A 27,724-nucleotide genomic window follows, 5' to 3' on the forward strand; every position below is an offset into this window, starting at 1 on the left:
GATGACTGGCAGGTGGCATGAGATGTTGATGATGGAGGGTCGGTTCTTGGTGGTACTGTCTCACGAGGGATTCGTTATCATGACCATGAACAATGATGGGTTGGAAAGTGGCTGCACTGCTTGGTTCTCCGTGTGTACCTGTAGAGTAGGTGTTGTTGCGCTCATAATACTGACTCGGAAGGCAAATGGGGTTGGTGCTATCGCAGCTAGGATCGGTTGAGTACTGCGTAGAAAACAAAAGGTCAGCCAAGTGATCCCCGAGATTAGTAGGGAAGATGGTTGCCATAAGCTCACATGAAGCGCATAGAATGATGACAAGTCTGTCGAGGGAGTCCTCAAGGCCCAGTTATCAGCCTCGTATCTCCAGACCGCTACCCACGGACTGGAGACCATGCTGTGGCTTACTTCAGAGAGGTGATAAAGATGGGGGTTCATCTTGGTCGTGTCGGTCGATAGCGGGAGTGGAAATTGGGAGATCTGGCAACCAACGGTCAAAGGCACACGGTAGCTGTTTGGATCGTAGAAATCAGAGACCCTCATCTGATGGATATGCGATTGATGACGCTGGTTGAGCCCTTTGGTTTGATCGATATTTGAAGGAAGATAGTGGGTCGGTCAGATTGAAGGGTTTCAAGTAGGTATTCTGGCTTGTGGACGATTGGGACCCATATTGAGACTTGTAGTTGAAAGTAGTGAATGCCTTGGGCCGATTGTGAACGAGAAAATGGTGAAGGAAAGGTCTGGGCTGCGAAGAAAAGCGCAGAGATTGCGGAACAGTCGCTTGGTAATAAAAGCAGTGACGACGGACAGATCCAAACAATAGTTTCAAGACAAGTGAATAAGAGCTTGGGCCCAAAACGCCGAGAACCCCACCCAAGCTCCCGCTGTCGAGGTGGGGAGTAGATGAATTATGATGACGTTGAATCCATGGCTCATCCTTTTATCGATAAGGGTGCAGAAAGAGTGTCTTAGCACGGTGTTCACAAAGCTTGAGAATGGTCAAGGCACACATGGTGCACAAAGCAAAGAAAGAGTCACTATAATAAAGCAGAAATTCAGGGTATCCACGCTAGTACAGAAAAGAAGCTGGAAAAGCAACGCCAACCCGGAGCAAATCCAGCGCTCATATCCAGACCATAGGGTTACCCTTTCCCCCAAACCTCTAAACTCCTGAAGCCCAGAGACAAATGATCCCGACCCAGCTAATCCCTTCCCGGGCTCCAACACATGCGTTAACCCCACCTAAAACCTAATGCTTGTCGTAGGGCCAAAGACATCCCGGGACTCCTGCTACTCTTCCTGGGAGCCAACCACGGATGGCTCGGCGCATGGGTCAATCCCATAAGTCGCATTTGTCCCCTTCTTGCGAAAGTATGGGTCGGTCGCGATCATTTCCTTCACCTTCGCAGCCTGCGAGTGAGAGGCGAAATGAAACTCAAGGGTAGACATATCGCCTGACGACACCCTCGCTATCTTGTCGAGTTCATACCGGATGTTCTTCATCTCGAAGCACTCCTTCAAGAACGCAACACTCAAACCACCCGTGAGGCCTGTGATAACGAGAACCCTTGAAAACTCGCTCGGTAATGTGCTCTGTGCAATTCGACATTTCGCTAATCGAATGTTGCCCTGCACCCCGCCAACCATGAGGTGGCCCTCTTGGGCAAGCCTCTGCGCAGCTTCCCGCTCAAAAAAGACAACCAGAGCCCCAGAACTGCAGTTCTTTGAGTAGCGAACACGACCATAGCCTCTAATGCTTCCAAGTAATTTGGAGAGGGTGACATCCTTCGGAAGGTCGAAAATGAAGACAGAGCAGCTGTCATCGGGTGGAACATCCTCAGCCATATCTTCGACAGACCAAGCGCTTTGCTGACTGTTATTCGTTGAACTGCAGGGACTGTCTGTTGGTTCCACTGTTCTTTTTGCGTCTTGGGCACGCTTGAATGCGTCGCGAACTTGTTCAGATGAATTACCATCGAGAGGTTGGACCAATCGGTTGAAAGGACGAGGAGACTCTGTGATCTGGTTCTGACGGCAAGTATTAGATTGGGCGCCGGAAGGGATGGCATGATGTTGGGAGGATGACAGATGCTGGCGACGAATACTCGGTGTCGAAGACCGGGAAATTGAGCCACTATCGTTGGAAATACCGCGGGGGGAAAACCGTGATGCTGAGGACTGCTGGTCTGAGGGAGCGAGGGTCGTAGACCTCGAGAGTGCGCCACTCGGACTCTCCACATAATCACTCAGGTCCCCAAAACCTGACAGCTCCCCACCCCTCAGGCCCACGAGACGAAGGTCTTCCCAGAGCGTATGACCACTTCCCATGGAAGAAGTGGTGTCCGTCCAATTGATGCTTGCTGCTGCTTGGCATGCATCTCTCTTCCTGGCCATTCTCTCCAACCATCCCGTCTGCATGATTGAGGCACCTTCTCCACCTTCGCGCAAAAACTCGAGAGAGGAGTCTTTCTCATTGCCCTTACGCTCTAGCCATCCGGGAAGATAAGGGTCGGCAAACGGGCAATCGTCGTCACAATCCTCTAGGCACAAGGCTCCGCCAGTGAATGTCTAAAGAGTGGCAAGGTGGTTAGTTCTGACTCTTGTGAAGGTTTTTGCACACATTGAAGGGGCTTACCGAAAAGGCTGAATTGGAAGGCGATGGCGCCGATGACAGATCCACAAATGGCGACGACGGGTCAAAAGGAATCGCGTTAGGGCGTAGCCCGTATTGTCCAGAAAGCCCCAGCGGAGATGGCGCGTGAGGTGTAGCAGACCGACTTTGGAGATTGAACTGGGGGTAGTAACCTCCATGGGCATGAGGATGTCCAACAATACCGGCATCGGAATGTCCAACGAGACCATCGTCGGAATGACCAACGAAACCAGCGTGGGGATGTCCAATGAGACTGTTGTGATCCGGGGCCGAGTAGCTGCGGTGGAAAGCCTGGGACTCGATCGGGTGAGGAGGGTAGAAGCCGCTGAGGTCATTTGCGACATAGAGACCCACGTTCGTACTGAATTGTACTGGCAGTCCAGGGTGGCCATATCCGGCGCCAGAGTTGCCCTCGCGAATCTCGTGATACCTTCTGACGCGAGTATTGTTGATCCTGATTGTCGGTCGCATCGTGAGTCTCCTAACCAGGTCGAAGCAGAGCGATGATAGTGAAAGGTGGGTGGGTGGATAGATGGGAGAAGGCAAAATAAAATATGCCTGGGTGTAGATGTGGTGGAAGAAACCAAAAAAAAAACAAAATGGTCGCCGGGAGGTCGAAGGAGAAATAGTCGAGCCAGGCCAGGCCAGGCGGGGCGGTTGCGCGAACTGCCTATTCACGGCGGAATATGAGTGAGGAAGAATGGGAGTTGCTCCCAGCGTACCTGCCCGCCCACCTTTTCAACACCACGTTCGGCCTTCGAGCACTGCGCTGAACGGAACGCACAGTTAGCGTGCCTGCTTCCATTGTCCCAGGCTGTTGTCTTGCTTGAATAACCCATTGGCACGAGCATTGACCCATTCAGCAGTTTTTGTATTCATCATGCCGACTGGTCATTCACCAAGGTCTCCAATCGGCTGAAGATAACTTCTGCTATTGAACCGCACCTTTTGGGTTGTTGACACTGGTTCTCCCTCCCTGTACACGGCATCATGAGGAGTTGAAGGCGCCACCATGTCAGCTTGTGCGCAACTGCTGTTGTCTTTTGACTTCATGTGCCTTTAAGTGGAGAGCTTCAGGGCCTACGCTCATCTAGTCTCATCCAATCCATTTAAACATACAAAAAACACCATCTACTATCACCGATTTGTGACTTGAGTCCCTTGGTGACACCTCCATGACCCAGGCACCCTGACCACAGGTTAATGGTCCAACACAAGTAAGTTAACCCATATAACATTGTAAACCATACCTCGAAAGTGAATCAATAGGCCTTTTAAATATCAGTAAAGGCCTTTTAATCATCTTGAAAGGCTTATCAACTATCTTTGGAAGCTTGGTGATCATCCTTCAAGGTACAGTTCGCAATATAATATGGGTTGACCTATTTGCGTGTGTCAATCATTTTTGTGGGCAAGGTGCCAGGGTCACGATCCAAGAAAAATTAGCAAGAAGAGAAGGCGCAATGTAGACCAGTCAAAGATCTGATGACTTGTTAAATATTGTGTAGACGCAGTCATATCTTTCGGGGCCAATATGGGCCATTGCAGAGATAGCGTCATTCATGCAATCATTTGGAAAGCTCAGGTCGTTTGCATTCCCGCAAGCTAAACCCAGAGGTGGCTATGTACAAGTGAAGGTGATGTCCAAGCATAGATTTGACCGCCTTTATAACAAACAGTATGACCAAGCACGATTCGGAGGGCTGTGAGATGCTTTCTACGGCAGACTCATAGAAGCTCGGTCCAAATCATCAAGGTGCCCGCCATCGACAGTATCATTATCCAAGAGGGGTTGAACGATCCAGCGCCGGAGCCTGGGGTACTGGTTGTTGTCGTGTCTGTAGTTGTCTCAGTTGTCGTCCCATCAGTTGTCTCGGTTCCCGACTGAGTTGGTGTGGTGGTAGGAGGAGCAGTAGTTGTAGGGACGTCAACGACGGTGTCAGAGCTGTTGAACCTCTCTGCAATGAACTCGGCTGCATCGAGGGTGTAATTGGCAAAGTATGATCCATGCACCGACCGGTCTGATCCCAGGTCGCAATAAATATCACCTTCATCACACCAGCTGCGAATTCTAGCTGCGTATGGCTCACAAGCGGTAATGTTTTTACGAGCGAACAAGCCCGCACCGGTGCTTGTGCCAGCGCTCCAGGGGTGAGTTTTATTGAAGTCAGGGGAGCCGAATGCAACGATTGCAATAACTTGGAATATAGATTAGCCATCCCATGCTTGTGGATACGATAATGCCAGAGGTTCTGCCTACCTTGCGAGCCAAGTGCCTTCTGGAATTCGGGGGACACAAAGAACCCATCATCACTGTTTCCGCAGACAGCGTCCATCATGGCGTGAGCTCCCTGCGAATAGCCCAGCAGAGCGACCTTGCTATCAGGACAGGCGTCCACATATTGAAGAACAAGCTTCTCAAACTCGGAGGCTCCCGTTGCATAGGAGGTAAAGTAATTTTCGAATGTTGCTGGATAGACGATGGTGGCAATTGAAGAGTTGGGTATCAGCAAGGAAGCATTCTGGGCCACAACTCCAATCCGGCCATACCCGTCAGGTTCAGTAGATCCACGGGCAACGATCATGTGTATGCCCGTTGAGCATGTGCCATCCCAGACAAGAGCCTGTCGCTGGAAGAGCGCAGTTGCCAGCGTCAGGGCGCGTGATAAAAGGCCCTTCATGTTGTCGATGGTGATCCGAAATTTTGGAACGGAAGAAATGTCAAAATGAACCGCAAGCAACAAGCTTGAAGTAGGTGGAAATCTCGAATGGGGGGGTCGGAATCCGAAGACCTGGGACAAATCCGGAGACAACGCATTCTTATCCCCACAGCCCCACCGTGTTGGACCTCGGCGGCGTCGGCGCTAGCTTCAGAACGTTTGAGACAGGGCATCCTGCCGTAAAAAGTAACCGAATCTGGAACTTGGACCGATTCTTGTGCAGAAAATGGAAATCACCATCGACCACAGTTACGGTGGTATCAACAGCCAGTCGGGGAGAATGCATTGCACTAACGGACGGTGTGCTGCGCTTATCAATAGGGAACAGGTGAACCCGACAATGACGCATACCTAGATCAGGTAAGCATGCGTTACGACACCATCCTTGATTACAAAATAATTGGCACTCAAAGGTAGGTTAAACCGACACCACACCTCAAAGGATGATTGTTAGGCCTTTGAAGATAGTTGATAGGTTTGTAAAGATAGTTAACAGGCTTTGAAAGATAGTTTAAAGGCCTATCATTTTACTTTTGAGGTATAGTTCACAGTATAAAAGGTATGTGGTGAACTTACCTGTTGTGCCAATTATTCTTGTGGATGGCGAGTTGTTGGTGGGCTTAGTAAAAAAAAAGTGGAGAGTGGAGACCGCAGTCGGGGACCAGCCCATCTGAAAACCCCCCCTCAACTATCTTCAAAAGGCCTGCTAATGACGGGAGTGTAGAAAACCGAGTCTCCCTTATTTGTGAAGACCACTTGACTACTTTTTGGGCTGTTCACCTGAGAAGCAATTTTCATCATTCTGACGACACCAGCGGCCATGCACGTTTGAACCAACCCAAATCGCCAACATCGTTGGACGTCCCTGCTCACATGTTGATTAGCGCTTACACTTGATAGCAACTGATGAATATGGACCAACGACTTGTCATGATTGGCAAGCTTAGACATCCCCCGGTAGCAGTCCTGTGTGGAACTGCAACCATCCGCCGCAGTGCTGAAGTCAGCATCTGCACGATGGACCGCCAACGATGGCGGGTGCGGTTGCTTACTACTATTCGTACTATATCAAGGACTCGCGACCGCTTGCATGATCGCTCCTTGTTCTCATGTTTTCCTCCCTGGTAAAACCCTTGACCTGACGCCGATCACTATAACGAAGTCAACATGTTCGAGGCTAGCAACGGGGCATGCATTGCCCTGTTTGCATCGCTCCTTGCCTTGATAGTGATTTTTGGGAGAAAAAAGCTCTATCCAAAGCCGTATCCTCAAATCCCGTACAATGCCCATTCAGCAAAGCGAATCATGGGCGATTTGCCAGATCTGATTCCCGCCATCAAGGCCACCAAAGCAAACTCCGAGTCCATCTACCGCATCACCACGCAAAAGCTCGGCAGTCCGATCGCCCAGCTCCTCCTACCAGGAAATCCGATGATCATCCTGTCCGATCCTTACGAGATCGAACGTATTCTGCGCAGTAACCAATTTGACAAGTCGGCCTGGTCCCTTTCTGTGGTTGGCCCGCTCTTCTCCAAAGCTACACTATCGCAACTCACCACTCCGGAGCTTAAGGCGCAGAAAAGGCTCTGGGGAGATGTCACAGGCCTGGACTTTTTGAAGCGAACAGCGGCTCCGAAGTCCTACAGCTCAACAGTCGAGCTGGTCGAACTTTGGCGCCTGAAAGCAACCACCGCCCACAAGGGCCAACCATTCAACGTTTTAGAAGACTTGAAAAACGCGGCCCTGGACGCCGTATGGGTGTCCATTATCGGTGAGGAGCCTGGGACTCTGAGGTATGAGAAGAGGAAGCTGGAACACGAACTGAAGGGTCAACAATTCGACGATCCCGCGCCGCCAGGATCTTTCATGAAGGAACAAGTGGAATACATAGTTGATACCATCATGGACGCCAGCGCAACACCGTTTCCAGCCTGGGCGGTCAAGCTGGAGGTCTTGAAGCCACGTTTCCGCAGGTTCAGGAAGGTTGTGACACGGGAAATGAGCCGTGCGATGAAGAAGGCTTTGACGAGATATGAAGGCCTGGACCTGGACAGTCTTGGGAAGGATTCCATTGATACATGTGCCATGGATCTCGTTCTCCGCAAACAAGCTCTACAAGCCAAGAAGGCGGGCGTGGAACCTTCAGATCCGGCAAAGGACGTTGCTATGCTCGACGAGCTGTTTGTTTTGCTCATTGGTGTAGGTAGCCCGATGTTCTCCCACTCTGCCAACGCTTTACTAACTATGCCAGGGCCACGACTCCACCGCCAACACTCTGGCATGGTTCATCAAGTTCATGGAGGCCTTTCCACAAGCCCAGACTGAACTGCGCGCTGCTCTATCATCTGCTTTCGGCCCAGGTATACCTACGCTGAGTCAGATTCTCGAGGCTGACATTCCTTACCTTGATGCCGCCTGTGAGGAGGCCCTCCGTCTGTCGGGAACTTCCAACGGCGTTCTTCGCTCCCCTCTGCAGGACACCACCATCCTGGGATATCCCGTTCCAAAGGGCTCGATCATCTACATGAATATCCATGTGAATCACTCATCGGTTCTAGCGGATGAGTCCCAGCGCACCGAGACCGGCAAAGCTGCTCGTCAGAAGAAGGACGACGGCTTCAAGACACCTGCCGGAAGGGATCTTGGAACCTATGAGCCCAGGAGATGGTTGGTCAGGGATGAGACGGGGAAGGAAAAGTTCAATCCAAATGCTCTTCCACAGCTGGCCTTTGGCGCAGGTGTTCGAATGTGCTTCGGGAGGAGACTAGCCGTAATGCAATTCCGCATTGCTGTTACACTTCTCATACTCAGCTTCGAGTTTCAAGAAGTACCAAAAGGAATGCAGTCCATGGCATGCATCGAGAGATTGTTTCGAACCCCACAACAGCCTTACGCCAAACTGAGAGTACTCTGAACTGGCTTTTGTTATTTTGTGTAAGGTACTTTCCGAGGTTGTTTGTTTACAAGAGGCAACAGTTGGTGATGGAAAATAGATGACGCGAAGCTTGGACTGAAGACAGTTCCCCGCTCCTACCCACACCACCGCATCAACGCCAGCCTATGGCGCAATGTCATAAGCCGCAGAAAAGAAAGAACAACCAACACACACCAAGCCTGATGGACAAGTAAACACGATGGTAGCTGTCACGAATCGTCATAATTTGTGCTCAGGTTGTGGATATTGTAAAAGTTCTGTATCTGTAGATTTGGAGGTGTTATGGTGTCTCAGGCAAGGTCACTGAGTGGTCAGTTGGACCCGTTTGGCAATGTTTCAGTCAGGATGAACCAGCCCGATGCAGCCTTGCTTTCATACTGTAAGTACCTTTTCCGTTCTAGCCCTCATGGCTGCCGTCAGGTCCGGCATTTCACCGATCTGGAGTTGATCCTCAACTTCAAAAAAATCGGGATTGAAACATACATGGGTGGGATTTGTGCTGCTTATAGCTAACAATCAAAACCCAAAGAGTAAAGAGTTTTCTTCAAGTATATAGTGCAAACGCTGGTTGATAGGGGGGTGAGGGGGTATGAAGGGTTCAGGGAGTCGATGGTGGAACGGGGGGTTCTATACGCCGCGTCAAGTGGTCAGTTGGATCGGCAGCCTCTCACATCCGAAGTCGTATCTGTTGGTTGTTCCTTTGAACCTGCTTCGAGTTTCGGGTCCGGCACACTGGCGTCTAGCTCATGTCTTATTGCGGAGTGATCGCCAGACGTAAACTCAGCTCGATTCTCAGCCGTAGCTCTGGTTTGATCATGGGGCCTTGACCCCTAACGGGGGTGGCTGCGTCAAGCCCGGGCTTGTCTTCGTGGCCACCTGTCTTTGAGTCTCCTGGTTGGTTTTCTGCATTTGCTGGACTTTCGCTCGCGGTCGCGTCGGCCGATACTTGGTCTTGGATTTGCCGGAGCCTTTTGCGCTTTTTGGTGTATATCCAGAAACCCGCACCGACTGCTAGGATACCTGGCACTCTAACAACGATCCCCACTACTCATCCCACTGGAAGCGTTGCCTGTTTCGTAATGTAATGAGGCGAAAACGTTGATTGATTTAGGAAAGAAATCAACTACGGAGCAGAACTGCGGAAGAAGCTAAACCAGCCCAGTTTGGCCCGAGCTCCCTGGCGGAGCGGCCTGGTGGTGACGCACACAACATAATGCCATCTATATCTTCAGGGCGCCAAACAAACTGAATGACAGGCGCAGCTGTAATTATACTGTACGTCGGCGCATCTTTTCGCCCCGCTGGCCCTCCTGGAGGTAACTCGACTCTTCGATGGGCAACCATAAACAACACGGATTCGATGGTAGTTATTGGAGGAGCTTGTATCACTGTTAAGATATCGGACTCCATATTCGTGCCACAACTTATAAAGCTTTGAGGTCCCGGCGAGGCGCTAGAGGAGCAGTGTAGAAAGTTATGAATTTGTGTAGAAACGCTTAAGGGGCCGCTGACGGCAACGGAGACAAAGCTGTACGGCCTGAGTCGAGGAGAAGGATAAAGTATGTAAGTAGCTAGGTAGGTATTGTGCCCATGAATGGAGTTATTGAATCCGACCTTATAACAAACATGGAAAAATAAAAATGTGATGACTCACGATGGACAGCATATTGCAGTGCTTTCATTCAGTGAAATGTGGCTCGACACGTCGGCTGCGACGGCTGCTGTATACCAACCCACTGGGCAGTAGATTCCCGGACAATATACCGCCCACTTCTACACAACTCCACCAGGAAGACATGGCGAGTGTTAGCCTATACAGTCCGACGAGTAGATGACCGGGTTGTAACTGGAAGTGCCAAAGCCTCATGGCAGAAAAGCCTCGTTGCAGTGAGATGGGGGCGTGAAGACGATGGTAAGGGGCCCAACCGTCTCGTAGCTGTAAGGATCTGAGCTTGCACTGTCTACCGGCCAGGTAATTGTCGGTGTTGTCATAGAGGCCTGGTCTTCGAGGAGAGCCATCGTAGGGTATTCTACTTGGTTGATGAGAAGGATTAAAAGGATCAGGTAAAAGTAGTAGGGTTAAAAGCCTAGACTTCAAAGAAAATGGATGAAGTTGGACAGTGAGTACGGTGCCCGACTATTTTAAAGCACACCTGACGCAAGTTCACCGTCACGTCTGACACAAGAGATGTAACAACGATTTTCATCGAGGATGTTGTGCCGTAAGTGAGTGGTACTAGCGCAGGTACATACCTCAGTCACCGAGTGCTGCAGTATTGTGAGACGCGGGTCTCAACGGTCTCGACTTAGACCGAGGAGTTGACTGTCGAATTATCAGCGGTAAATCGGTAACAAGCAGACACCACATCTTCGTATAGATTACCACAGGGAGGGACAAAAGCACATCGTGGATCACTCATACGCTCTTATCTAGGTATACAACGATGACCAACATGTACCCCCCCACTTGCCCTACCATTGATATTCGATCACTGATTACGGAGGTCAAAGGAGTCATGTTATTTCTTTAATAACGGATTATATTAAATTGCTGCCTCTTGTTGCCTTCATCTCGTTCCGACCCTCGATCATGGTCAAGGTCTGAACAATCTCGGGTTGTGCGGTCGGCTGTGTCTTGTTTGTGAATTACATGGCACTTGCTGTCATATTGCACAGGGAAGGCTAGCATTTCAAAGGTAAACTTGTATAAAACTTGGTATCATTTACTCCCTGCTATGCCTTCGCTTTCAATAACTACGAAGATTCCAAATCCATCATGAACTTCCACAATCTCCACAGTGACCGGACTGTCCTGTTCTCACCATCGCCTACTTCATCTTGTAGGTAACTCTACCATAGTCTCTTTCGCGTTTCAAATCAACGACAGAAAGATACATAGACGTCCTGGTTGTCAATAGGCACCTAGGTACTCTCGAAAGGTGATGCTGGGAACCTCCCATACAGTAATAGGTAGAAGTAGATGAGAAACGCCTACCTTTTCACACGTTGACATCTCCTCGGAAGTACCCTTGCAGCTTCAGAATTTTGGGGCGGTGAACTTGAATGCAATTTTATCTCGGTGTCAAAGTCACCATCGAATTGTAAACCTGGGGCTTTTGAGCAGCATCCCAAAGACCAAAGACAGAAATACCCCGGAGAGATGTAGAAGATGACGCGGCAGATTGGGGCTAGGTAGATTTCTAACTTTAGAACCAGGTAGGTAGGTTAGATGCGCCTGCATCCGGCCATTGCACATTCAGGGCTGGGATGAAGTTGCTCCCATTGACAGCATAGAAGGTGATTAGTACCTAGGTTTTCAGCCGGGATGGGGACTCCAGATCACTCAATGCTGCAACACGTCAATCAACAATATACCTCATGCAAGATCACCGAGTAGAAGAAATCCCGTCCAGCACCCCGAAACTGCTCCTTCTCAGCTCGACTTGCTACTACCCCTCCACTCCCAAACCCCAGCCCTTCATATCCTCCACTCCCCAATCCACCGTCCCCAACTGACCAATCTGAGCGTTCGACACCGAGTCCGGCGCCCGCTCGGCACACTGGGCGAGATACACGTCAACGCTGTCAATGATCGCCGGTGGGATCAGGGCCTGCCGCTTTTCCTCGTGCCCAAGCACCACCGAGAAGAGCACCGTATTCTCGGGTGTTGAGGTGGGATCAAGATACTTGAGGAAGCGCTTGCGGTTTGCAACTAAGATGGCGGGCGTTAGTATGCGTTGGCTCATCTTGGATTGAGATGAGCAGAGAGAATGGGCGAGGAGTGATGGAATATGGGGAGAGACGGTTGGCAGCACGCACCCCATCGCGGTGTCCACAGTGCCAGTGGCTTGCACTTATCCGGGTTCTTCTCCTTGTCCTCAGGGAACTCAAACATCTTGGGGATCCAGGCCTTCCTGAGGCCTGCCCACGCGGTGGCGTCAACAGTCACGGCGCAGTCCCAGGGATAACCTTTGGATGGGTCGTAGTCAGGGAAGTCGTGGAAAGCGGGCGAGATATAGGTCCCTGTCCCAAGCTGACGGCCCATGGTGCCGCGAGATTGCACGGCTTTGCCACCATTTGCGTTGATGGCGTCGGCTTCTTCCTGGGCGGGCGGGGGCCGTGTTAGTTGGTTGGGTTGGTATGTGTGGGTTAGTGTGTAGACAGACGGACCTTTGAGACGATGCGATATCCGATGTGAATTCTCCCACCGGCGCGTTTGTGTATCGTACCGCCCTCGAAGGGGATGGCGGCAACGGAGGCGGCAAGCGCCACGAAGGCCCAGAACTTCATTGTCTGGTTCGCGTTCGAGGCGCAATGAACGACTGTGGGTGAGATAGGAAGGGTTAAAGTGGTGACTACCACCACGGCGGAGAAGGGTTGAAGTGGGAGAGAGGCGGAGGGAGGGGAAGGTAGAAGAACATTTGAGATACCTATTTGATGAGCGGCCAAGTAATAAGGGAATTGGCGAGAACAAGGGAGGCGGATTCGAAGGAGCGTGGTAGCCAAGACGGGGATTACTTACAGTGCCAAGTCCTAAGACTAAATTACATCCCACATACATTAGTGCTGCCGGATTACCTATATCACGAACCGCTGAATCAAGGGCCCTAATCGCATACTCCCAGATGAATACCTACCTACTGGGGTCTTAAACACCGCTTCAGAAGAATGGTTCGGTACAGCAAAAAGGCACGCAGCAATGATTGCCACTCTGTATCATGAACACCACCTCGTGAGCTTACCTTCTGACATCTTTTGCTATATAACCAGTCGGGATCCTTCTTGTATGTGCCATGAAGAGAAACACCATGACCCCCCTGGATCAAAACTCCAAAGAATCGGTTTTCCGAACTCCGATCTAATTTCCTTTCTGTTTTCTTGGTTCTTCTTCATAATTTTCAAATTCTGCAAAGCCCCACCCCAACAAAATAAAGGGGTCAGCACTAATAACGGGCCAGCGGGTAGGTGGACTCCTCGTCATCACATTATATTGTCACTGGTGTGACAATTGAGTGGAGACACCAACCTGGTGTTTCCACAAACAGAGATATCACCGCGAAGCTCATGGTAAGGCAGTTTACCAGTTCTCCTAGTGTCACTAATATTGCAAATAAGTATCGTATGGTACGCCGCACCATAACATATATCAATCACATGCATTATTGATGTCATGCCACATGCTCATCCGTGTCTAGGTATGATGGAGGTGTCAGGTGGATTCCGATCTATTAATGTCTGAACAAGGGGCCAAAACGACGGATTGGAATTTTTGTACAGAGATTATACTCCATAGTTTGCCCGTCATTATGGGGATGTGGAAATTGCAACTGCGGAAAACCTCGACGGCCAAGACTGACTACGCTCACAGGGTTGAGAACTTCGAATGTCCGAGCCTCCGACCACATCGCCGGACTCTATCATCCTCAGTTTTCCTCATTGTCGCTCACTCTGCTTCTCTGCTATGTGTTTGAGCAAAGAGCAGATTGAAGCACCGTGGGCAGGCAAGTCATTACCATCACCTGCAAAGACCTTTTTGGCCCTGTTTTGATTGCATGGGAATCCAATTAGCCGTCCATCAACCGCCCACCCAGAAATGTGTCGTTCCAATAAGGCTGGCTTGGTGATTGCCATACCTACCCAGGTACCTAGGTACCCTATTGGTTGCGGGGTCACTAACTGCAGGACGTCCCTGGCCACGAAAAGTGGATTGTCTGCCACCGGAAGCCCATAACTATTCTCTCTACCCTCTTCAATTTCTCCCTCTTTTGATCTTACAGCTTCTTTATCCTCACATTCCCTTGCTGCTTGTGTCAAATTATTGTTCCCACGTTCCTTACCTGTGGCTGACGACGATGTGGTTCTCACCGTCACCAGTCTCGGCCGGAGCGTTGGCCTTCCTCCTGCTGTCTCAGGCAACGGCGTTACAAGTAAACGGCGGCTCTGACAGGTTGAACTCATACCTGGCGGCACACCCAGTCGCAACAAAGCCTGCCGCCGCTGCCGCCCCGGCATCCGCCAACCCCAACACACTTGCTCCAGAGCTGGTGAACTTGGCGCTCAGTCACTGCCCAGCAGGATGCGATGAGTCCGGCTTGCGTCCGGGAAACTGGACCCTGTACCCCCGACTGGGTCGGTTGTTGATGTGCAACCAGACGATGCTGCTCGACTTCTCCCTATTCACGTCTCTGCGCAAGGATGAGACTATTCGAGCTTGCACTGCCAGTTCTGCAATCACGTTGGGCGCAAGCAACATCGGAAACACCACTCATGAGGCATCTTGCCTGCCCGGCGGCAGCTTGACCCAGGTCCAAGAGTCACTGCAATTGGCTTTCAACGAGACCGACACCCCAGCCACGCTAGAGGACTTCGACGCCGCCGCACAACAACTCATCGCCATGCTGTCCCAACGAGAAGACTCGAACTGCAACGACACAACCTCCTTCGCCTATTCCAACTCCGTGGCTGTCGGTCTTTTCGCCGGATCAGGAGTCCGTGGCATCCCTGCAACTGTGCTCCAGCAGCTCACCTCGAAGATAAAGAGCACCGGTTTCTCGGGAAGCTTTGTTGTGCAGCTGTGTTCCAAGGGCGGCCGGAGCTCGAAATACAGCTTCGGCATTGTCGCGAGCGGAGATCGCGATGTAAGCCTTGTCCAAGATGCTGTCGCCACATGGGCGTCGGGCAAATGCATCACTTCCTTTGACGACGCAGAAGATTGGCTTGACATCACACTGTCCGTACCGAGTCTTGTCAGCAGCAGCACCGCTGGACTCGGAAACAGCACTGCCGGCTTCGGAAACAGCACTGCCCGTGCCACCCGGTCAAGAGATGGCAGTTCGGCTATGTTGAATCGACGAGCTGAGTGTTCGACGATCCAGGTTTCCTCTGGTGATACTTGTGAGTACTCCCGATAACAAAATCCTCCGATGGACAGTCGGGCGACAGTGAACGGGAAGAGACTCAACCTCCGTTTAGGCGAATCTTTGGCAGCCGAGTGCGGCATCTCCCCTTACGACTTCACCGTCTATAACCCCAGTAGCACACTCTGCTCGACTCTGGTAGCAGGCCAGCACGTCTGCTGCTCCGCCGGCACGATGCCCGATTTCCGCCCGCAGCCGAACCCTGACGGAACCTGCGCCGCGCACTACGTCGTGCCAGGCGAGAGCTGCTCGGTTCTTGGCGCAGCGAACAGCCTCACGAATGCTGAGATCGAGAGCTTCAACACTAATACTTGGGGTTGGCAGGGCTGCGGAAATGTACAGGCGTACCAGTTCATCTGCCTGAGCACGGGCGCGCCGCCCATGCCCGCGCCGATTGCGAATGCTGTCTGCGGACCACAAAAGCCGGGAACGGTACAGCCAGGGCCGGGTACCAGTCTTGCGAGCTTGAATCCTTGTCCGCTTAACGCGTGCTGTGTATGTCCCTTTGCCCGCATCCTCGAAGTGCCCCTGTTGGTGTTCTGCCACAGTTAACCCGTGTCTAGAACAAACACGGCCAATGCGGCATCAACAATGACTTTTGCACCGAATCCGAGTCGGAAACAGGCGCACCCGGAACTTCAGCTCCGGGCGAGAATGGTTGCATTTCGAACTGTGGAACTGACATCGTCATCGGTTCTGCCCCAGCCCAGTACATGAACATTGGCTACTTTGAAGGCTACAACCTAAACCGTCCCTGCCTAAACATGAAGATCACTGCCATGGACTTGACGCCCTACACGCACATCCATCTAGCATTTGGCCACGTCTCCTCGACCTACGCCGTCGATGTTAGCCCAATCCAAGAGCAGTGGGAGCTGTTCACGCAGTTGTCTGGCTTCAAAAAGATCCTGTCTCTCGGCGGTTGGAGCTTCTCCGCCGAACCGCCCACGTATCACATTTTCCGCGACGCGGTCAAGCCGGCCAATCAGGACACGTTTGTCGCAAACATCGTCTCGTTTGTGACAGAGCATGAGCTGGATGGCATTGATATTGACTGGGAATGTAAGTTGGCTAGGGGTCTCTTTAACCAGCAAAGGAATAGTGCTAACCTGAGACGTAGACCCTGCTGCACCAGACATACCTGGCATTCCACCAGGTGCGTGATGTGCCTCTTCAGAAGTTCTTGGATCAAACTGACTTGAGAATAGGAACCGCCGAGGATGCGGACAATTACCTCACTTTCTTTACAAAGCTGAGGGCAGCCATGCCTTCTAGCAAGTCGGTCTCTTTCTGTGCGCCCGCTTCATTCTGGTACCTGAAAGGGTACCACATCGACGAGATGGCATCCCTGGCTGATTACATCGTCTACATGACTTATGATCTCCATGGCCAGTGGGACTACGCGAACCAGCACGCAATCGACGGCTGCCCAGCCGGCAACTGTCTGCGTTCGCAGACCAACATCACCGAGACCCTTCTCGCCCTGGCTATGATCACCAAAGCCGGCGTACCATCAAGCAAGCTTGCTGTTGGTGTCACGAGCTACGGCCGCTCGTTCCAGATGACAACCCCCGGGTGTACCGGGCCCATGTGCACCTACACTGGCGGAGAGTCCGGAGCCTATCCGGGGCCGTGCACAGGAACCGCAGGTTATATCGCGAATGCAGAGATCAACGCCATCCTGGATGGGACCGGATTTTGGAAAACACCATCCGGAGCATTGCAGCCGATTACATCCTACTCGTCTTATTTCGACACCGACAGCCACTCCAATGTCGCCGTATATGAGTCGACACAGTGGGTCGGCTACATGGACAACACTGTGAAGGCAGATCGGACAGCCCTCTACAAACTCCTCAACATGGGTGGAGTTGTTGACTGGGCGATTGATCTGGATGGCTTCGGTGGCGATTCCATTGGTGACTCTGACCCCTCTGCCGATATCGTGTATCCCCCCCCGAGCATCTGGGACTCCAGCGATCGGTGGACGGGCTGTAGTCCTCCCTGCGTAATTGTCTTCCCGCCATATCCACTGAGTGCTCCTCACACTGTGACCAGCTGGCCGGCTTTGACAACAACGCTCCTGTCGTCGGCAGAAGGCGGCGGCGGCGTCTTCATCAAGACGACGACAATCCCCGTTCCGAGCTTTATCATCTCAGACGTCAGTCTTCACCCCGTGACACTGCAGTCTACCGACACGGCAACCTACAAAATCAACCCTGTCCAAAGCATCACCCCGACATCTTTTGTATGGACTCTTCCTCCGAACCACGCGACTTTCCCCGTAGCTTCTCCAACACCAACGACGTCCACAGACACCGATATACCACTAGTCATCATCCCCCCCGTCACCTTCCACCCGACTCCTGTCCCCGTCACCATCCAACCCCAGCCAACATATTCGATCGACTACCCTGATCCCCCAATCCCAGTGAGACCTGTCACGATCAAGCCCAATCCCACCCCTACTCCTCCCGGCTGCACTTCCGGCTGCGGAAAGCGAGACTGTGGCATATTTGGTTGCGGCAACGACGGTTGCGGCCTGTTCGGTTGCGGCGGTGGGTGCGGCATCTTCGGCTGCGGTGGTGGTTGTGGCCCCTTCGGCTGCGGTGGCGGATGTAGCCCCCTCGGATGCACACCCAGCTGCCCCCTTGGACTATGCGGTGGCCCTGGGTGCCTCATTCCAGGTGGCTGCGGAAATACACAAGGTACCAATGGCGGCGACAGCAGCAATGACTGTGAAGCCACCGTCACTGCTTCGGCGTGCACGCATCTAGTGACGAGCTACAGCGCTTGGTACATGGCTTCGTCCACGACGACGACCGAGGTAAGTCAATGAAACGCTGAATCCAGGTTACAGGGGGCAGACAGCTAACTTGAGGCAGACCACATGCGTGACGAGCACAGGTTGCAACGGACAGGATACTGTGGTTAAAACGACGCCTGGCAGCCCGGAGTGCTCGCTGGATTCCGATATCGCGGCAGCCTACTCTGCTGAACGGGCAGCTGACCAGACAATTATTGGCGGGAAGCAGGTCCCGTTAGCATTCGCACCGACAAATGGGCCGGGCTACGATGGATCGACGTTCACCGCTAAACAATTCGGTTTGACGGAGACTATCACGGTTATCAAAACATCGACTGTGACAAACACAGCGACGAAGACAACGACGGTGGTGGTGCCGCCAACCGCAACGGCTGATTGTGGTTACTGGTAAGTCCGTAAAATCCTTTATCCCCCTAACCGCCTCCAGGCGCAAGAAGCGGGATAGCAGACGGCAAAAGCTGACAACAGCCAGGGTCTCCGATTTCTTTTACATATTCAATGTGTACAACATTGATGGCTGGAGCACAGATGGCGGCTCGAGGCTGAAATCCGAAGAAAAGGGCTGCGGCGCGCTCACGGGCTGGCAATGGCATGAGCGCACCTCTACACGGCGCGCAAGGGCCTACTTCCAGCTTCCTTTCTTTATGAAGTCTGGCTGTGTCGAGCGTGCCATCGTGTCCGCTGGCGGCCCCAAGTTGTCCTGTACCTTCGAAGGCTACGACTTCATCCTGAAGAAACGATCCGAGGAGATGAGTAAAGCATCACTGCCGATGCGCAGACGCCAACTCATCAGCGATACGGCCAGTCTCCCGAGCCGCACGGAAACCGGCACGCGCACAGAGACCAGCATGCGCACAGAGACTGCTGGCCTATACACGCCCGAGCCGTGGGGCCCAGGCTTAACAGAGACGTTCATGACTACCATGGACGAGATCTCGAAGTCAACGTATACCACGGAGATCGTGTTGGCTTCAAATGAAGTGACGATGACGGGCACCACGTCTGGCACCGTGTCTGACACCACGACGTCAACCACCAGCTCCACCGTCCCAACTAGCACATCGAATCTCTCCACTGATGGCCTCTGTGGTGCTGCTAATGGCGGAACAATCTGCCTCGGCACGGCCTTCGGCGACTGCTGCTCCGAGTACGGATACTGTGGTGATACGAGCGGGCACTGCGGTTCGGGATGCCAAAGCGACTTCGGCATCTGTGATGCTATTACCGGCCCACCTGTATCGACGGACGGCACGTGCAGCTCCCTCAGCACCCCCGGAGGCGCGACATGCGCTGGTTCGGCGTTCGGCGACTGCTGCTCTGCGAGCGGCTACTGCGGAGCCACGGCTGCGTATTGCGGGACAGGGTGTCAGGCGGATTTCGGGATGTGTTCCTCGAGCGGCCCGCCAGTGTCAACGGATGGGCTCTGTGGTCAACCCAGCGGCACGACGTGCGAGGGCTCGGCATTTGGCGACTGTTGCTCTGAGTATGGGTTTTGCGGGGCCACGAATGCGTATTGTGGGACGGGATGCCAGGCAGCATTTGGGACCTGTGCCTAAGAAGCGTGTGAGTCGTGCTGGTGAGATGGATTTATATGGTTAGCATATTATGCATCTATTTGAATGCAATCTTAAACAAGTCATTCCATCGCCCGTGCTCGCAGTCGATCTGAACTTACGTATAAACCCATGTATGCTACTCCCTGGGACCCAGCTCAAAATCAAACTCCTTCAAAAGCGGCGACACTTTCCATCTCGCAAAGAGCTGCCCATTCTCCACCAAGATCCGCCGTAGGACTTGCCCCCTTGCCTCCACACCAGGCCACACACCCTGCCATACCTTCACATACGGCTCTACGACCAGTAAAACCTCTGTCAGCCATTTTCCTGCTCTATCCTCGCCAATCCTTCCCGTCTCCACCATCCTCCTTTCCATTTCCTTCAGTAAAACCTCCCTCTCCACCTCGTCCACAACCGCTGCCCGCATCACCCCCAAAACCGCATGTGACCGTGTCGCAAAATCCAACCCCTCCGTCTCCAATCCAGCCGTCTCCTCCACAGCAACAGCAGCCAAAAACTCTACCTCCTCCTCACTCCCTACCTCCCCATCCCACCCCCTCCACCACGCCTGCATCCCCACCCCTCCATCCGGCTCTCCACACCACTCCACACCGCTCTCCCATGCCCCATCCAAATCCAAATCCGGCTTTGCAACCTCCCCCAGAACTGCACTCGCCTCCCACAGCCGCGCCGAGTACCGTGCCTCCCACGCTAAGACATCAACCCCGCCCTGTGCGATCAGCACGCCGAAATTGTTCGGCCTCCACGCCTCCTTGGCGGTGCCCGCACCAGATGATTCGGATGAACCGAGCTTCATGTGCTCGAGCCAAAAGCGCGCCTGCGTTTCCGAATAGGGCTTCACACTGGGGTAGGTCGCACGCAGGCGCGAAGTTGTTGCTTCGAGTGTGCGGAGGGCCAAGCGAGTAATCGTTTCTAGGGGGAGGGAAGGCTGTCTGCGGCTTGTACGTGTGACGTTGTGGGCCCAGCGGGGGAGTTTTGTGGCGTGTGTGCCGGCAGCGGAAGGGAGATTCTGGCGCGGTTGCGCGAGCGGTGAGGAAGAATCGGGCAGGTCTTGGAGGTTGGGCAAGCGGTAGAAACGTGCTGTTGTAGGGTGCGTGAGGAACGCGGGGGAGTAGTAGGCGCGCCATGCTTCCGGGTTCAGGAGGGCGGCGTGCGCGGCGTAGAAGCTGGGGAAGTCGGAGGGAGAAGGGAAGTCGCCAGTGAGTTGGTCAGAGGAGCGGTAAATGGCTGCGGCGAGCTGTGCAAGGTAGAACACATCCAAGGTGCTTCGTGACTTTTGTCAGTTCGTTTATTCTGCTTCTTCTTGCTTGTAAACTTACCGATTGAACCTTAACTCCCCCTTGCCAAAAGACCATCCGCGTGCGTGCAGCTTCTCCACGACATCGAACACACCATTGCCGTCCCACAGTCCCTCGTCCAAGTACATAAACGCTATTTGCAACACCTGATCGTGGCAGTCAACAGCCACCGCGCCGCTCTCGGCGTCCGCGAGGAATTCTTCGGCGCTCATGGCTAAAACCCTAAGAACCCTTGATTACCTAAACAATGCGGTAAGATAATCGGATATGACTTCGCGTTACTTGGGTACCGGAGAGAGAGCGTGAGCGTGTGTGGGAGTTTGCTGGTTTCTCTTTTGCATGTGGTGTCACAGTGCTGACTGGCGACTTGAGTGGTTATAGTTCTTGTTGTCATTGCGCGAAGTGGAGATGGGGAATTGAGCGAAGTTCCAAATGTGCTGAGTGGGATGGTCAAAGCGCTAGCGCTATGCTTATCGTAACGGAGGCCAATGTACGATAAAGAGATAAGAGATAACGTGCGTGATAAGCGAGTGACACAGATAAGCGAGTGACACACTTCCCCCCCCCCCACAACACAACACCTCCACCTTCAACATCACTTTCTTCTGCAACACAATATGACCTCACCATCAAAAGAAGTCAGGCTTATTATGGCCCTTCAAGCTCGCGAAAAAAAAAAGATCTAAGTTTACAAGCTGCAGCTAACGTCTATAATGTTGCTTTCAAAACCTTTGCGCGCCGACGCGCCAGTACACCTGCACGACGCGATATTCCAGCCAATTCGCGCAAGCTTACGGATCTACAGGAAAGAACGATTGTTCAATATATAATTGAGCTATGCGCACGCGCATTTCATCCCCGGCTTTCGTATGTGGAAGATATGGCCAATCGATTACTACGCGAACGCGACGCGTTTCCTGTTGGCGTATGATGGGCTCACAACTTCGTCAAACGCCAGCCAGAACTTCGGACGTGTTTTACGCGTAAATATAACTACCAGAGAGCCAAATGCGAGGATCCAAAGGTTATTGGCGAGTGGTTTACCCTCGTACGGAACACCAAGGCTAAGTACGGTTATGACGAACCCCTGTACAGAACCTCTGAAAGGGACACCAGTTGAAGGCAACTTCTGACAATTGGTTCGGTGCAGCTAAAGAGTGCACCACAAAATGTCTCAATGTAATCAAAAGATACCGTAAATACAACTATTGAATTGCATACTTGTGACGAACCCCTATCCAGAACCTCTGAAAGGGATACTGGTTGAAGGCACTTCTGAACAATCCTGGTTCGGTACAGCTAAACGGTGTACAACAAATGGCTTGTCTCAATCACAACAGTCTAGATACAAACGATTGTGACTTGAATTGCATACTGCGAAACTATCTATTTACAGTAGCCAGTTCCTCCGTATATATAGACCTTGGGACCGTGGACCGTTGCCTTACAGACGGTCCTCGGTTCACCTATGATTGGCCGATACTGGACCGTGAGCCCCGCTCAACCGCCCGGTCCAGTCCTGATTGGTTCCCTGTGGCCCCACTGTCTTCCAGAATCGTGACATTGCATTGATTTTCTACCTTTGGTAGCGGTGTACAAGTATCTTTTCGGCTCGGTATGCGAGCATGTAATAACAAAAGCGTGATGATCATCTACTCTCGATGGATTTCGTTGACCAATGGTATGGTTAGCGGCGCAGTTGTGATCTCTCGTGGTCTGGGCCTTGGGCATTATGATTGATTGGTTCACGTTTCAGCTGCTCTCCTGTCACTCAGCCTCACCCGCACCCCTCGAAGTCCGATGGATTCGACACTCCACATTCCTCAGTCATGAGTACACTAACTGCTTAAATTCTTCAACAACGGTATGCCGCTATGGCTTCGGAAAATGCTGACGAGACGACAATAGGCATTGCAGCTCTGGTAGCTGCCGTTGCCGCCCTTCTCTTCGCTGTCGTCCAGACCTTCGCTGCGCTGGCGCAATATGTTTCGGTCAGCAGTCGATGTAGCAGGCGCGTAACGGGCGTCTTCGATCTCACAGCGGGCTTCTGGTTCCATCTATCGTCACTGTCATGGAACCCCCAATACCGAATGCCGGTCTTCACCTTGCCGGGGTTGCGCGGTGAGTCCGTGGTTACCATGGAACGATACCCCCTACAAACAGGATTTAGACCCGGAAAGAACTACGATAGAGGCCGAAATGGATACGTCGACTATGGAGTTCTCAGGGTGGTATCTGGAACCAATGACTCGAAAGTCCATAAAGAAATCAGTATTTTACCTACGGTGCTCCGCAGCATCTTTGCCATGGCATGGACTCCGATCGGCCTTGCTCTCTCCTCTCTCACCACCATCTTCTGTTTCCCACCGGCTTGGGTATGCAGTTGTGCGTGTACAGGCGCAGGCTGTTGCGGCTTGCGTGATCAGGAGGATGATGATGTCAAACACAGAAGAAATCAAAAAACGTCCAGAGACATTTGCCTAGACATGCTCAAACCACTCACCTTTGCATGGGAATGGGCCATCAGATACAAGTCAGACACAACAGTTTCCAACCACGGGAGCTCGCCCGGGCTCGAAGCCGCCGCATGGTCCCAGTTCCTTGTCAACTACCAGGCTGCTTGGTGGGGGTACGCCAACATCCGCTGGGAGTGGCGACTGGCGACCATGATCCCCTCGGACATCTACGGTGCGACCATTGAGACGACTATGGCCGATGTAAGATTGTTGGCAGCACTCGCAGGAATGTCATGCTCAAGCTCCCCAGGGGTGGTAGCAAGAACCAAATGCGGGGAGATGCTCACGCGATCTCAGCACATGACGCTCGGGACGGTGGTGTACTATCGATCAGGAAGGGAGAATATCGCGCCAAAGATTACGAGGGGAGTTCCGGTCAGAAGTTCGAGGTGGCTACACTGCCAACTTGAGGTCCAGGCGCATCTCAAAAAGTCCCGCTTGTTGTTGTCCAGTTCCGGGGAAGACAAGCAACACAGAATTACTACTTTGCTGTCTCGGCCACGAACAGAATATGACGCCCAACTGGATCTTTCCTTGGGTAACAACCTCGGCTTCATCTTTGAAACCGAGACGTTCCGAGCTCTCTCCAGCGGTCTCCATGCCACAGATGATTCAGGGTGGAAAACCGAAACGATCCGCATCTTCCTCGGCCCCCTGGGTCAAGGCTTGGCGTCTTGCTCTTGCCTAACCTGCTGTACTGACTGGGTGCTCTCGCACCCTGCCTACGACGTCGAGTCCACTGCTTCCGACGGTCACATCACCACGCTGTTTAGCTATCCCTGGGTGTACGAGTACGACACTGGTCCACCGCCAGCGCTGTCACTGCAGGCAGAGTTCAAAACATACCGCCCTGTCGTATCTGGATTCCGGCCGGCTCATGAGATACTCACCTCGACTCACTGGAGCCGTAAGCCGGGAGCGAAGTTAATTAAAGAGAGTAGGATTGTTGGCCCTGTCGGGTGTTACACTACAGTGACGAATGCTGCCCAGGGACGGGCTAAGATTCGGGGGAAGTTGAAGCCAGAATTGGAGATCCAGGCGCGGAGGGTGTGTGTGGACTTTACGCTGTATCCTGGCGCGTCGCCGAAAAGGATGTGTACGGCTGATGTCTGTAAATGTATGGGGGGGCCAGCGAGGATTGCTAGGCCTGTGCGGGTGACGGGGACGGAGAAGCATTCGTTTGAGGAGGCGATGGCTGTTGCGGCGATTAATAATGATTTTCTTTCTAGGATTGATCAAGCGGTGCTGAGGAGGGCGGCGGAGGAGGTGGCGGGGTGGATATGTCAGGAGGACCAGCAGAGTCAGAAGTTGAGGAGGGAGGTGACGGTTTGCTTGGGGCGGGCGTGGGAGGATGTGGTTGGACAGGGGGAGGTTAGTGAGGGGAGTTTGGAGCTGGTGAAGGTCGTGATGGCGGCTACGGAGATGATGTTGAGAGTGGTGAGGAGGGGGATTGGGATGGAGGATATGTGGGCGGGGAGTGAGGAGGGAGGGCAGATCTGGGAGGATGATTTTGGGGGTGTTGTTTTGGGTTCTTGATCTTCATGTGCCAGTTTCGATAGTTGTATGGTTATGGGGCATATAGCCAGGTGAATGGAGAACTGAAGCGCTTGCTTGTTGTGCTATATGTCCTGTGGCCCAACAAAGTGACAACATCACTGCGCCGTGTACGTTTTGTTGGCGTCGACGCGACGAGGAGCATCCACTACTCTCATTTGACCCACGCCCCGGACAACACCACCCCCACAACCCAGCAACCGTCCCTTTATAAGTGGGCATTTCCAGGAGCCCATTTTCCCTGGTTAGGAGAGCATGGTTAACCGGTTAGTGTGTCACTTCCACTTTAAATGTGATCCTCTTGACGAGGGTATCATATAACATATGTTGCCCTCCTCAATCCCCCTTATTTGTCCGGCTTCATTGCGAGTTGTCCATTGACTCCCGATCCGCCTGACGAATAAGTGAGATTAGGGAAGGTAATGAACGCGAAATGATGCCTTCCATGGGGGTGCCCAGCCTGTACCATTGATGCCAGGACGATCTTTTTGTTTTGCTAACTTTTTGATACAAAGTTTTGGTGCAGGCAAGAATTGAACACTGGGAGTGTCCACTAAACCGAAGACCCAGGAGGGCTCGTGATGTACCTACCATAAAAATCGACAAAACAGTGTTCTCGATCGTCGAGCATTCACCACGTCCAGTTGAGCCACGTTCTCCGAGGTATGTATGGCTCCGTCTGATAATCGATCATTGATTAAGACCAATACTGCGAGAATGTAGCGGGAAGGGAATCATACCTCGCAGGTAGGCGCCTAGCTATATTCCCTTTCGAGAATCCTTGATTCCATTGGGATTCTAACAGGAACCAGCCACTTACCGATTTCTATTACTATAAAGTATCGTTTTGTGACGGCTCCTGCAGTCCTTGGTCTGCAGCCATCATCTTCCACCTGTCAGGCGTGGGTCACATGACCTACCATTCACTTGTCCCACTTGCCCCACCTTCCAGTTGTAGTATTTAGTCTAGCTTGCAGGACCACACCTCTTGGTTCCTGCAACCTACCTTTGTAACAAAAAGGTCTTCCTAAACTTGCTACGTGCCAGTTGTTACAACCTGCACCGAGAGTGGATACAGACTGCAAGGCAGTACGCCAGAGGTGAATGTGACAGGATGATCGAAGGTTGTGGCAAGCGTCTCAGACAAGGGGTTCACTGTCAACAACAGGTCGTTCTAACAAAGAGCTACTGAGAGAAGATTGTAGACAAATGAACTTGATTGCTTGCGTGAGAAATCAGATTCCTCGACACGGGGAGCGCCCAGCGCTCCCCCCTATTTATGTGAAGCTATCTACATATGTTTCTGAAGTATCTTTGTACCTTGCTCAGTGTGCTCAGTGGTCTTGGCCCCTGATCAGACTGAGCAACCTTTCGTGATCGATGTGCTCAGTGTGCTCAGTGGTCTTGGCCCCTGATCAGACTGAGCACCTCCTGATTGGTCACATGGGGACTTGTGGGTCTTTCCATCTCTGGCCCAATGATTGGCTGAGGTGTCCCAGCACCTCGGGAACCATCCATTTGTTCCTACACAGGGTTATTACGCTTGGGGCGTAACAGTACAAGAATGATACCATCCAGACTGGGTTTCAGACGACGTAATTTGGGGGAGCGAAGTCACCTCCACACAGCTTGTGCGACAGGACGTCAACACGGTCATTAAGCCTATATGTTATCATTATGCAGAGGAGCGGAACCCGTGCACGAGACGGTCGTGCGTCATCGCAGGATTCCACGATGATGTCGAAACATATCGTTGGGCCGCCGAAGTTGGCAGATCTGTTAGATTCATTCAGGGATGGTGTACCGATACTGGGTATGTTGTTGACTACTGTACGAACTGTATTTCAACGCCTTGACCGCTAATTCTGTAACAGAAAGGAGTTTATGGAGCATTGGGCGCGAGCTTCTCGGGTGGCAGTGGCACCTCAAGCAACCTCAGAGCCTCGCGTTAAAGGTCTAGCGATAGATTCAGGACGAAATCTTGAGATAAGATTGGAACTTTCTGAAAGCGAAAGAAATTGTCTCTCAAACAAAGTCCTGATGCTACTATCTGGACAAAAAGAGTGGAAGAGAAAAATATGGAATGTAACTAGCTGCAACCTCTCCAACGCACCTCGTAGCTAACAACAGACGTCTCAACAAAAAAGTCTTCCTAACTGTACCTCGTTAATCTAAACATCCTGCTTCCCAGTATCGGCTTCACCACCCTCCCCAGCAGTATCAAACAACATGTCCTCAGACTGATCCCAGGGCTTTCCTGCAATAATCACCTTGCCTTCCTCAATGTTCGAGGTGTCCTCACATCTAAGTGTAGGCTGCACGTCATCCACGGCATCCTTTCCGTCTCCCTCAGTGTCAAAAAGAGTGGTCTCAGTCTTGCGCCACGGCCTGCCGGCAATGATCACCTCTCCCTCCTTAGCAGGAGGTTCCGGGCAGATGAGTTCAGCTCCCTCCGATGTAGAGGAATCCTGTTGACCACCCTCGGTGTCGAAAAGGGTAGTCTCAGTCTTGCGCCACGGCCTGCCAGCAATGATGACCTCTCCCTCCTTTGCAGGGGGCTCAGGGCAGATGAGAGTAGGCTCGTTGGTGTCAGACATGGTGCTTGAGGAAGAAGTCTTTCAAACAAGCGAGGTTAGCTGGTTGGCTGGTCAAGTTTCCGAGACGAGAAACTCTCACCTTGAGTTGGGAGGTAGACGAATAGGAATGGGTTTTTGTGATAGGATGCTT

At 52.3% G+C, this 27,724-nt stretch overlaps 9 protein-coding genes across 9 annotated transcripts; 4 read left to right on the forward strand and 5 right to left on the reverse strand.

The window, feature by feature from the left end:
* Positions 1 to 1,290: 1,290 nt before the first annotated feature.
* On the reverse strand, positions 1,291 to 3,124 carry PODANS_1_21425 (uncharacterized protein; the record flags this gene model as incomplete). The annotated part of the gene is made up of 2 exons (XM_001906419.1): positions 1,291 to 2,568; positions 2,636 to 3,124. The coding sequence occupies 2 exons, from the start codon at positions 3,122 to 3,124 to the stop codon at positions 1,291 to 1,293; spliced, it is 1,767 nt and encodes a 588-aa protein (XP_001906454.1).
* Positions 3,125 to 4,381: 1,257 nt separating this feature from the next.
* Positions 4,382 to 5,334, reverse strand: PODANS_1_21430 (uncharacterized protein; the record flags this gene model as incomplete). Its single annotated transcript, XM_001906420.1, has 2 exons — positions 4,382 to 4,851; positions 4,914 to 5,334. The coding sequence occupies 2 exons, from the start codon at positions 5,332 to 5,334 to the stop codon at positions 4,382 to 4,384; spliced, it is 891 nt and encodes a 296-aa protein (XP_001906455.1).
* Positions 5,335 to 6,540: 1,206 nt separating this feature from the next.
* On the forward strand, positions 6,541 to 8,287 carry PODANS_1_21440 (uncharacterized protein; the record flags this gene model as incomplete). Its single annotated transcript, XM_001906421.1, has 2 exons — positions 6,541 to 7,656; positions 7,763 to 8,287. The coding sequence occupies 2 exons, from the start codon at positions 6,541 to 6,543 to the stop codon at positions 8,285 to 8,287; spliced, it is 1,641 nt and encodes a 546-aa protein (XP_001906456.1).
* A 3,470-nt stretch (positions 8,288 to 11,757) lies between these two features.
* On the reverse strand, positions 11,758 to 12,598 carry PODANS_1_21445 (uncharacterized protein; the record flags this gene model as incomplete). The annotated part of the gene is made up of 3 exons (XM_001906422.1): positions 11,758 to 12,020; positions 12,128 to 12,410; positions 12,479 to 12,598. The coding sequence occupies 3 exons, from the start codon at positions 12,596 to 12,598 to the stop codon at positions 11,758 to 11,760; spliced, it is 666 nt and encodes a 221-aa protein (XP_001906457.1).
* Positions 12,599 to 14,160: 1,562 nt separating this feature from the next.
* PODANS_1_21450 (uncharacterized protein) lies at positions 14,161 to 18,064 on the forward strand (the record flags this gene model as incomplete). The annotated part of the gene is made up of 5 exons (XM_001906423.1): positions 14,161 to 15,202; positions 15,251 to 15,720; positions 15,789 to 16,287; positions 16,346 to 16,381; positions 16,434 to 18,064. The coding sequence occupies 5 exons, from the start codon at positions 14,161 to 14,163 to the stop codon at positions 18,062 to 18,064; spliced, it is 3,678 nt and encodes a 1,225-aa protein (XP_001906458.1).
* A 737-nt stretch (positions 18,065 to 18,801) lies between these two features.
* Positions 18,802 to 19,608, forward strand: PODANS_1_21460 (uncharacterized protein; the record flags this gene model as incomplete). Its single annotated transcript, XM_001906424.1, has 1 exon — positions 18,802 to 19,608. One exon carries the CDS (start codon positions 18,802 to 18,804, stop codon positions 19,606 to 19,608), a length of 807 nt encoding a protein of 268 aa, XP_001906459.1.
* Positions 19,609 to 19,744: 136 nt separating this feature from the next.
* PODANS_1_21465 (uncharacterized protein) lies at positions 19,745 to 21,139 on the reverse strand (the record flags this gene model as incomplete). Its single annotated transcript, XM_001906425.1, has 2 exons — positions 19,745 to 20,894; positions 20,949 to 21,139. 2 exons carry the CDS (start codon positions 21,137 to 21,139, stop codon positions 19,745 to 19,747), a joined length of 1,341 nt encoding a protein of 446 aa, XP_001906460.1.
* A 1,662-nt stretch (positions 21,140 to 22,801) lies between these two features.
* On the forward strand, positions 22,802 to 24,979 carry PODANS_1_21470 (uncharacterized protein; the record flags this gene model as incomplete). Its single annotated transcript, XM_001906426.1, has 1 exon — positions 22,802 to 24,979. One exon carries the CDS (start codon positions 22,802 to 22,804, stop codon positions 24,977 to 24,979), a length of 2,178 nt encoding a protein of 725 aa, XP_001906461.1.
* Positions 24,980 to 27,168: 2,189 nt separating this feature from the next.
* PODANS_1_21473 (uncharacterized protein) lies at positions 27,169 to 27,594 on the reverse strand (the record flags this gene model as incomplete). Its single annotated transcript, XM_001906427.1, has 1 exon — positions 27,169 to 27,594. One exon carries the CDS (start codon positions 27,592 to 27,594, stop codon positions 27,169 to 27,171), a length of 426 nt encoding a protein of 141 aa, XP_001906462.1.
* Positions 27,595 to 27,724: the final 130 nt, after the last annotated feature.

This window comes from Podospora anserina, chromosome 1 (assembly GCF_000226545.1).
Source record: "Podospora anserina S mat+ genomic DNA chromosome 1, supercontig 6".
Lineage (NCBI taxonomy): Eukaryota > Fungi > Ascomycota > Sordariomycetes > Sordariales > Podosporaceae > Podospora > Podospora anserina.